Raw genomic sequence first — 11,315 nt, 5'->3', positions numbered from 1 at the left:
AGTCCCCGGCTTCAACGGCGCCGCTAGGCCGCAACCGCAAATGTCGTCACACTATCTTCTGACTCACCGGCACTGGGTCCCGCGGGTCAGCGGTGCTGTCTAGTGTGTCTTTTAGAGCAGGCGCGGCTGGTGGCACGTTTCCTCTCCTGTTCCTCTGTTCCGGAACTGGGCCGGCCGGAAATCTAGGCCGCGGCTTCAAAGGCGGCGTTAGGCCGCGACAGCAAAAGTCCGCTCACCGGTTCCAATCTCCCCGGCTCTGGGTCCCACGGGTCGGCGGCACCGACAGGTGCTTTATGCTGTACGAGTGCGACTGTTTGGTCAGGGGATGTGGGCTATTTGTCGCCTAATCTCTGGAGCCCCGTCAAAGCGCGTCCTCTCTGCCTCAGCGCTAGCCACGCCCGGGTTAAGACATTTTCTAAATGCTGTTTTGAATACTTTGAGGGGTGAGATTTTAAAATGGGGTGACTTTTTGGGGGTTTCTAATATATAAGGCCCTCAAAACCACTTCACAACTGAACTGGCCCCTGTAAAAATAGCCTTTTGAAATTTTCTTGAAAATGTGAGAAATTGCTGCTAAAGTTCTAAGCCTTGTGAGATCATAGAAAAATAAAAGGATGTTCAAAAAATGATGCCAATCTAAAGTAGACATATGGGGGATGTTAATTAGCAACAATTTTGTGTGGTATAACTGCCTGTCTTACAAGCAGATACATTTAAATTGAAAAAAATGCTAATCTTTGCAATTTTTCGCTAATTTTTGGTGTTTTTCACAATTAAATACTGAACATATCGAGCAAATTTTGCCAGTAACTTAAAGTGCAATGTGTCACGAGAAAACAATCTCAGAATCGCTTGGATAGGTGAAAGCATTCCGGAGTTATTACCACATAAAGTGACACATGTCAGATTTGAAAAATTAGGCTCTGTCAGGAAGGTCAAACGTGGCTAAAGAGGGAAGGGGTTAAGGCCAAAACAAGGCTGCGTCCTTAAGGGGTTAAACTATGAGAAATTGCTGCTAAAGTCCTAAGCCTTGTAACATCCTAGAAAAATAAAAGAAAGTTCAAAAAACGATGCAAACATAAAGTAGACATATGGGGGATGTTAACTAGTAACTATTTTGCGTGGCATTACTATCTGTTTTACAAGCAGATACGTTTAAATTTAGAAAAATGCAAATTTTTTTTGCCAATGTTTTCTAAATTTTGGTGTTTTTCAGAAATAAATACCGAAATTATCGACCAAATTTTTTCACTAACATAAAGTACAACATGACACGAGAAAACAATCTCAGAATCGCTTGGATAGATAAAAGCATTCCGATGTTATTACCACATAAAGTAACACATGTCTGATTTGAAAAAATCGGCTGTGTCCTGAGGGGGTTAAACATCTTCTCCCGCCGTTTTCTCCAGGTACCAATCAGGTGCCGACTCCTGGTGATGGGCAGATTATCGGAAACTTCCAGAAGCCGACAGGTAAGTACCAACTGAAACACAAAGAAGGGGGGGGGGGGGGACCAAAATACAAAACATCTAAAAACAGAATTTAATTAACAAAAAACCATAGCAATTAGCAAAATTATTATTAATATGCCTGTACCATCATGTGTCCCCCAAGCAATACTGCTCTGGGGGCCCCTTTCATTCCTCAATAAACTAAACATTCCCACAAGGCACACCTGCTATTGTGAAACTACAATTCCCAGCATGCCCTGTAAGCCTTTGGGTGGAATAACAAAGCCTTCGGCTGTCAGGGCATGCTGGGAGTTTCAAGACAGCTGGAGTGCCGAAGGTGGCTGACCCCTGCCATAGGGGCTCATAAACCTCGAATATATGGCACTCCGGAAATCGAAGAGCCCATACTGTACCACCATCTCCACACAAAAAAAAGATGTAACAAGCTACAGTACAATGTGCGGTACCAGTGGACGTGGTGACATCACATTCATTACTATCATTTTTTCTTTACCTTTTGTAAAATTTATACCTAATAAAACAGTAAAATATTACAATAAAAAGTATAGAAAAACAGCGCTATAAAAATTAAGCACACATTATTTTGGTAGCCCCATAAATAATAAAGTTGGGCCATAAACCACCATGTGCGCAAAATCGGTCAAGGGTGTCTGGTCATTTAGGACCAAAACACTTTGGTCGTTAAGGGGTTAATAAACTGTTCTACCAAAACCGTATTCTTTAATGGTGACAATTACTTGACATTTTAAGTGGAAGGCTAAGAGTTTTCATGAGTATTCTCATAACTCCATAAATCATGTAAAAACATTAGTCTGAATGAGAAGCCCTATTGTCACTTCAGAAATATGGGACTCGAACATTTCTTAGGGTGGCCGCTAGAGAGCGCTGCGTGAATGAAGCTCAAGCGCGCTTTTTCAGGTGGCATTCTATCCGCTTGTGCGTCTGCACTTGGTGGTCGACGCAATCAGGCGGCTGGTTTCCGGTGTCGGTCCCTCAGGTGCAGACCCCGCTGTCGCCGCCATGAGCAGCGGGCAGACTGCGGTCATTCAGGTGACAAACCTGTCCGCCGCCGTCACCAGCGAACAGATGCGGACGCTCTTTTCTTTCCTGGGAGACGTCGAAGAGCTGCGGCTTTACCCACCCGAGTGAGTGCGGTGCCGGTGCGGCTCTAATTTTGTATAATAACAATAACTCCTTTGTAGTAGGTGCAGTATTGTATTTACACATGCAGGGCATGAGGCGCCAACATTCTAGTCCATATCTGCACCCTGCCAGCTCAATGCACACATCATCATCATAAGGAGAAGCCTACACTGTATCCAGGAGCACGACCATTGTTCACATAATAAACCACATCATATTTATCTTCCCCCTCATATAATCTCCATACACACAGCGTTATAGCTGCAGCCGCAGTGTAGAGTGATCACATTTACAGAATTGTGCGTTTTCTATCCATTGACAATGGGGAAATAACAAAATCAGAATGTATATAACCAAAACACATAGGTCTATATCTATCTATCTATCTATCTCCTATCTATCTATCTAGCTATCTCATATCTATCTATCTATCTATCTATCTATCTATCTATCTATCTATCTAGCTATCTCATATCTATCTATCTATCTATCTATCTATCTCCTATCTATCTATCTCCTATCTATCTATCTAGCTATCTCCTATCTATCTATCTATCAATCATTTCAGGTCTTTCGGTTTATCATTTGATCACTTTTATAATACATTGCAATACTTATGTAATGCATTGTATTCTGTTGTCAGTGTAATACTGACAGTCATTCTATTAGGCATACTCTGAAGGCAGACGTGGGGGCCTGTGTTAGGTCCCTGGCCGCCATTATAAAACATTGGCACCCCGCGATCTCGTCGTGAGACTGCGAATGGGGTGAAAGAAAAAGCCCCCTCGCTCTTAAACCACTTAGATTCTGCAGTCGCTATTGACTGCGGCATCCTAAGGGGTTAAATGAGTGGGTTTAAAGAAAAGTTTGATCTCACCCGTTACAGCAAGAGCCTAGCTTTATTTAGACAGCACGACACCCGTGCCGGACTTATGTCCGTGCCGTGAAATGGCGGCTCTGTGGCATAAGTATCCTTGTGAAAATACGTATTTGCGGCCATTAAGGGGTAAAAGAGGACCTTGTCACTTCTCCTAACATGTCAGTTTTAGTAAATTATTGCATTCCCCATAAAATAGCAATTCTGGAGCATGTTTTCTTAGAACTCTATGCTGTGCCGTTCCTCTCTTATTCCTCCTAGAAATATATTAATAAATTGACAACAGGGTGTTTAGTTGAGAGTGTGTCACTACACAAACTGACCATGTCCAATCACTGCTGACAGAGTGAAAACTTTGACAAGGTAAATGGTAACATCCAGTTGTCAATTTATTCATAAATATCCAGCAGAAATAACAGGAACGGTACAACGCGGAGTTCTAAGAAAATCTAAATGTACAACTCAGCTCTCCAGTCACTGAAATATCTCAACAAGGAGATGAACAACCGGAGCAGGTAAAAAAAGAGGTGAAATCCTCAACACCACAAAAAACAGAGACAAATTGATAGTTTTTTACCGCTCAGACGGTTGTGGATGTAAAGTCTGAAGTGTCCATCAAGGGTTTGACCTTCCCCCAGCTAGCATGCAGAAAGAACGATCCAAATTTCCATTGGTGTGTATATCTCGCTGGTACTTGTGGTTCCACACAGAAATGAAACTGCAGAAATGCAACTGCTTGCTGTGTATATCCTCGTACGTGATGTTCTAAATTTCCAAGGGAGAAAAGGAGATAGTGCACTACCTTTTGGAAACTACAAATTCCACGAGTTTATTCCATACTTACAAAAACAGATAAAGATAAAAGCATAAGCTAAGCTCTTGTAACACCCTAGGGTTGCAATATTTGGCGTGTTACAAGAGCTTATCTTATGCTTTTATCTTGTCTTTAGCTGCCTGTGGTTGTCTGACTGCTTGGACACGCACTATGTCTAGAGCAAAGGTCCCACGGTGCTGAGATTTTTAAAAAATCACTCCTGAATGGACGCTGAAGTATACGTATTCCAAAATAGTATGTTAAAGGGGTAACTAAACGTTTAACAGACTTCTGACATGTCATAGTGACATGTCAGAAGTTTTGATTGGTGGAGGTCCGAGCACACTCGTGTGAGCGCTGAGCTGCTTCGTGTCTGTCTTTTTCCGGAAATCGATGAAGCGGAGTACGGGCTCAATAGAATGTTTATGAGCCCATACTCCGCTACATCAGCTTTCTGGGAAAAACAAACAGAAACGAATGGGCTAAGCGCTAACACGAGGGCTTCTGCTGCTTCGTTTTAGCGATTCGTGGGGGATCTCAGTGCTCGGACTCCCACCAATCAAAACTTCTGACATGTCACTATTGGGGATGCACGATGCATCGAAACTTCGATACTGTTTCGATACCGTGCACGCCAAAACGGTTCGATACCGTTATTTCATGTATTTGATTTCGATACTAAGCTGTGCGGCTGCACAGCTAAGTATAGTAACGCGTGAATGTATGAGAGCGGGGCTGCTGTGTGATAGTCATTGCCGCGCTCCTGAGTCGTGACAAGTGCGTGCTGTCAGGATGATGCGATGTGGCCAGCGATGCGGCCAGCGATGCACTAATGAGCGCCGGACAGAATAGGGGGGGGGGGCACACTGAAAAACACCCCCATGTTCTGTCTTCAGTGCCTGAACCGCCGCTCATTAGTGCATCACCGGCCGCATCACCTCATGCTGACCGCGCACGCACTTAATGTCAGGAGCGGGGCAATGACTGTATTACACAGCCGCAGCCCCGCCGGCGGAGATCAGAGAAACCTCTCATATCCACCGTTATTCCCCTGAATTCTGTGATTAAAGCTGACTGCAGCATTCAGGGGAAAGTGAGAAGGGGGATGCCCCCTGGATCGCATCACAGGAATCCCTGTGACATGATTGAGGGACATAACATATATGGGCAGACAGCCCAGGGTCCATTGAAGGACCCCAGGGCTGTCCTACCATATTTCCTGTTGTTAGGGCATACTGAGGTATGTCCTAACAACTGCCTGTGTACTATCCGTCCACAGGCTAATGTACTGGCATATATCTGATATATGCCAGTACATTAAAGTTTTAAAAACAAAGTAATATTAAATTTAAAAAAATACACATACACCTTTTTTACAATAAACATTAAAATAAGTCTCAATACATAAAACATACACATATTCGGTATTGGTGCGGCCGTAATAACCTGCACAACATTTGTTTTGCGTCATTTATGATGTGTACGCAGTAAAAAAAAAAATAATTCTTTCACTTATTGTGAGGTGCGTGGTGTGATGAATTTAACCTCCATATGCCTCACATTAATAGTAATTAACCCCATCATGTACCTTACACATTAACCCATTATGACTGAGAAACATGATGGGGTTAATTACTATTTGGCAAAGTATAGTTTTGGTATCGAAATCGCAATACTACACGAAGTATCGGTATCGAAGTCCAAATTCTGGTATCGTGACATCCCTAGTCACTATGACATGTCAGAAGTTTTTTGAACGTTTAGTTACCCTTTAAAAAAAGTACAACTCGTCCTGAAAAAAAACAAGTTCTCATACAAAAAAATAAAATTAAAAAAAAGTTTTAAAGGCTGTGAAAACTTTTGATTACTTTTTTTAATGTATGTGTTTGTGCATAATAAATATTTTTGTAATATAGTTTTATTAAAAAATATATTTAGTTTTAGCATTGCAGCTTCTTTATATCCACTGTACATAAAGCTACATAACGGCACTGCAAGCAGAATCCGTCTGTTACCTGGACTTACGGCTCAGCTGACAGCCTGTGTGTGTCTGACGCAATCTAAGGGTATGTTCACACGGCCTATTTACGGACGTAAATCGGGCGTTTTTGCCCCGAATTACGCCCGAAAATAGCGCCTCAATAGCGCTGACAAACATCTGCCCATTGAAAGCAATGGGCAGACGTTTGTCTGTTCACACGAGGCGTATATTTACGCGCCGCTGTCAAATGACGGCGCGTAAATAGACGCCCGCGTAGAAGAAGTGACCTGTCACTTCTTTGGCCGTAGTTGGAGCCGTTATTCATTGACTCCAATGAATAGCAGCGCTAATTACGGCCGTAATTGACGCGGCGTTCAAGCGCCTGCACATGCCGGTACGGCTGAAATTACGGGGATGTTTTCAGGCTGAAACATCCCCGTAATTTCAGCCGTTACGGACCCCCGCCGTGTGAACATACCCTAAACCTTTAACCCAAATCTATGTTGATAAAAAAAACAAAACGCCTTTACGTTTAGGAATGCAAACATGGAAAAGACAATAAGGTTTCTCGTCTCTGACACCAAAAATCGCTAAAGAGAACCTTTCACCTCCCCATACATGTGCAGCTTGTAATGGGCAGGGCTGCACAAACCCTCGGTGCCGTTATATTTGGCGCCCGATATTTAAATAACCTCCTGAACTGTCAATGGGGCATGTAATGGCAAGGGGGCGTGTTACTATGGCTGTGACACTGTCCAATCAGATACGGACAGTGTTACAGCAAGAGCGAGAATAGAGGAGAGAGTGTGCGTGCACGCTCTAACTCTTCAGCTTTTAAGATCAGTCTTCTGCCGAGCTGGCAAGGGGGCGTGTCACTGCTACGGACAGTGTAAGAGCTGTGGAGAGGAGAGCGCGCATGCGCGCTCTCCTCTCTTCAGCTCTTGCGAGAGATCAGTCTTGTACTTTCTCTGCCGAACTGGCAAGGGGTGGGTTTCACTGCTACGGAGAGTGTAATAGCTGAAGAGAGGAGAGCGTGCATGCGCGCTCTCCTCTCCACAGCTCTTACACTATCCGTAGCAGTGACTCGCTCCTTTGCCAATTTGGCAGAAGACTGATCTTGAAAGCTGATGAGTGACATCGTGCACGCACACTCTCTCCTCTATCCTCGCTCTTGCTGTAACATTGTCCGTATCTGATTGGACAGCGTCACAGCCATAGTAACACGCCCCCTTGCCATTACACGCCTCATTGACAGTTCATGGGGTTATTTAAATCGTTCCCGACCGCTGGCTGTGTTTTTACGGCCAGCGGTCAGGGTCCTTAAAACCCGAGCCATAGACTTTTTACGGCTCGGGTTTTAACTTGCTGCCCGTGCGATCGGGCAGCTGAATGTCGAGTCTCCGGCTGTCAGTGACTGCCGGGGACCCTGAGGAGAGGATAGAAGCAGCTTTCGCTGCTTCTGTCTTCTCTGATGACTTGTACACAGCCCTCAATGAACGCTGTGTATAGGAATAGAGGCAGCGGCTGCGCCGCTGACTATTACTCCCGGTGTTCATGTGACTGGTCACATGATCGCCGGGTGCCATTACTGACAGACTGCTGCTGGGTCTTACTAGACCCAGCACAGCCCTATTAGTGCTAATTGTCACTATGAGAGGGCTGATTTCCCCTGTAACTGGGGCTGCTGTGCAGCTCCAGTTACAGTGGAAAAGATGATGTAAAAGAAAGAAAAAAAATGTATAAAGTTCCCCAAAGGCCTTTGGGGGACAGACCATAGTAATAAAAAAATAAAAGTTAAGTAAAGTGCAAAACAAAATTAATAATAAATACACATTAAATACCCACACCAAAAAAACGTTCCCCTCCCGCCAATCATTGTTGTAACGCTAGCGCTGACCCAATTACCCTAATATAGACATGTAATATATTAAAATTTACGGTAGACAATGACGATCACAAATAATAGGTCTATTTTAGGGTAAAACTATGTTATTACCAAAAAAAAATAGCTGAAACGTAAAAAAGGTTATTTTTTTACTATTTTCAAACTTTATGAATAAAAATTCTAAAATAGCAAAAAGGATGTATATAAAAATGATAAAAAAAGAAACCTGCATTGTCTACGGAAAAAACGTCGCAAAAATCACATAGTTAGCCCAACAAATAAAAAAGTTATAGCCATTTAACTAACACGTGCTAAAAAGGGCTAAACGGTGTCTGGTCCTGAAGGCGCAAAATAGCCCGGTCCTGAACTGGTTAAAGTGTCCCAGGGTTTGTGCAGCCCTCCCCATTACATGCTGCACTCAGCTGCACATGTATGGGGAGGTGAATGGTTCTCATGTCTGGATGCTGTATAATATAGGCCATACATAGAATATTGTTTTTTTTGCCAATAGTCCATTGCCTATGACTGATGATGTCGTTCCCTACTATACAAGCATAACTTTAGTAGTTAATCGTTTAGTTGTAAATTATGATGGTTTTCTGCCTGCAAAACAACAGGTTCTCCTTGCACTGTCAGCAATGCCATTTGGACTTGTTCTGCCCCGGTGATTTTTTTTTTACCGGTTTAAAAGAACACTAAGTCACCGCCACACAAATCTTCACCTGATTTAGGAGCACTTCCCACAATTAATTCAAAAACCCAATTTAAATTCAGACCCCAAACCAGACACTAAAATTCAATTCAGTCCAAAAAAATGAAATCAGACCTCAAACCAGATTCCACAATTAATCCAGACCACAATGCAGACCCTAAATTTAATCTAGGACCCAAAATTAATCCAACCCTCTGATTAAACCCCAAAATTAATTCAGGCACCAGACCCCAAATCCCTAAATAAATCCAGACCCCAAAATTAGTCCAGACTAGACCACAAAATGCATCCAGATTTCAGACCCCCAAATTAATCCAGACCCCAGACAAGAACCTAAAACAAACTGAGACACCAGACCCCTAAATTAATTCCGTTACCATACAGGCGTCAGAGATCCTCTCTTAAAATCTCAGCCAGGCACCTGAAGTCGGTCCTGCCTTCCCACCCTCTTATTTCTCCAGAAGCTTTATCAGGCCCTCATCTTACTTGACCAATGCCTTTCTGCCAGTGATCCCAGCAGGGCCACCTTCTCGCCCCTACGCCTGTAAGCAATCATAGCAAGGCCTCCTCTCACCCCACAATGCGCTCTCTGGTGCTAGGAAGCTGTATACAAGCAGCTCACTGTCATCTGGCAGCCTCTCTGTTCATTCTGTTTCCGTCAGGAAACGTCTGTGACCGTTTCTGTCTTGAAAGAGTGACAACAGCGCCGTCATTTGGCCCTGGGTAAAAGCACCTGGCCACCAAATGCATCAACGACAGGGTGAAAAATGCAGTTGCCAGGGAGGATTTTCTAGTCACCATTGCAACCAGATTTTGTCCAGTCCTGTACTAAAGGAAAATGTATTAATTTTCTTCTGAAAAGTCATTAATATCTGTGGGATTTTTTCCTCATGCGACAGTATTTTAGAGATTTTGTTTGAAGGGATCATGTACGTTATAGACGCTAGTCTCCATATCTGAGTAGAATTCCCCTGCCGCCAGCTAACCTGCTGTATGTTTTTTTTTTTTTATAAAGACAAAATGATTTGGATTAATTGTTTCTCCTTTTATTTTACAGCAATGCGCCCCTTGCTTATTCCTCCAAAGTATGCTACATTAAGTTTGGTGACTCTTCAAGTGTCGGTGTGGCCCAGCATCTAACCAACACGGTTTTTATTGACAGAGCCCTCATAGTTGTACCATGTTCTGAAGGTGAGTATTGACAATGATGTGATCTGTCATTACACATATGTCATTACATATTATTTTATAATCCGTGAGCGCAGCCATATGTAGATTTACATGGTGACAGGAGATACCTTGAAAGGTGCTTCAATCTGATGCTGAGCGGAAATGCATCACTCTCTCTAGTTTTCTGCATGCTGATATTACTATGGTCATATTCCTACTGTAATGAACCCCTTCACACCCCTCCGCTAGTCTTTTCTAACCATTTCATATGGTTTCATTCCATGGCATGGAACTATATGAAATATGACTGGGAAAATGTCTTTGACGTGAAGAGTAACCTTCTATTATCCCTGTAGACGTTGGTGCACTTAGGCCAGGGTGATACATGAATGCTTTCTGGTATCTGTTCATAGTATACTACTTTGGTGTCATTTGGTTGGGGAATTTCTTTAGTCATATTAACACAGTATCCTTATTCATGGACTCTCGAAGGAGCCGCAGAGCATAGATCTCCCTCCTCTCCCAAATGTTGTTTTTCTTTGGTGTTCCAATGTATTTTGAATTTTTTTCTCTCTCCTTTTTGTCTATTAATTTGCCACTTACTAGGTATCCATTTGTTTGTTTATTGAAGGGGTTGTCTCATCACAGACAACCCATTTAATATGAGGGTCCTTCTGCTGAGACCCCTTCTGCAATATATCCCAGCAGCTGATTTTGCTGGGGTATATTGCCTTTGACTGCCCATTTGTTGTATTTCATGCAGCTATTCAAATGTATGGCCATCCATTCAATATATGGATGTATTGCTCTCCACTCTGGCTCATAGCGGCGTTTCCAAGCACCAGACCCCCCTCTATGATGTGCCCTAAAAGGAGACGTAACAACTCCCACAAGTCCATTTTCTTTCTTGTCTGGGATCTAATAGTTGATATATTGTAGACATCAGTAAGGTTATTTCTAGTGCATGCAGTGGCTGATCATTACTGCTTAGAAACAAAAGCATACAGTCTGCCGTGGCTTTTCTGCTTTTTTTTTTTTCTCCTCCATTCCTTTACACTGACCCATGCCTTTTGCTGATTTAAATGGGAATAAAAATGTATGCCTACATATATTTGGCATGTACCAAAAGTCTTGTCTGCTCAGAACTTTAAATCGGTCCTATAGCTTGTAGTAATAAACTAGACTAAACCATGTCTGAGAAAAAGTGACCTTTGTGTCCTCATTTTCTCCCCAAGTACTGGTCAGGGAGACTGTGGCT

The 11,315-nt window shown here is 43.0% G+C and overlaps 1 protein-coding gene across 5 annotated transcripts in view; it reads left to right on the top strand.

Moving 5' to 3' along the window:
* Positions 1-2,428: 2,428 nt before the first annotated feature.
* Positions 2,429-11,315, top strand: part of SREK1 (splicing regulatory glutamic acid and lysine rich protein 1) — an 82,970-nt gene continuing 74,083 nt past the window's right edge. For all 5 annotated transcript variants that reach the window (XR_012850758.1, XM_075838979.1, XM_075838970.1 and 2 more), the window contains exons 1-2: positions 2,429-2,620; positions 9,945-10,078. Coding sequence is in view for 4 of the 5 variants with exons in the window: in XM_075838979.1 (XP_075695094.1) it covers positions 2,496-2,620; positions 9,945-10,078 (259 nt within the window). In the remaining variant the exon portion in view is untranslated. The remainder of the gene's footprint in view (positions 2,621-9,944; positions 10,079-11,315) is intronic.

Source organism: Rhinoderma darwinii, chromosome 1 (genome assembly GCF_050947455.1).
Source record: "Rhinoderma darwinii isolate aRhiDar2 chromosome 1, aRhiDar2.hap1, whole genome shotgun sequence".
NCBI classification, from domain to species: Eukaryota; Metazoa; Chordata; class Amphibia; order Anura; family Rhinodermatidae; genus Rhinoderma; species Rhinoderma darwinii.
This window is presented reverse-complemented; position numbering and strand designations above follow the sequence as displayed.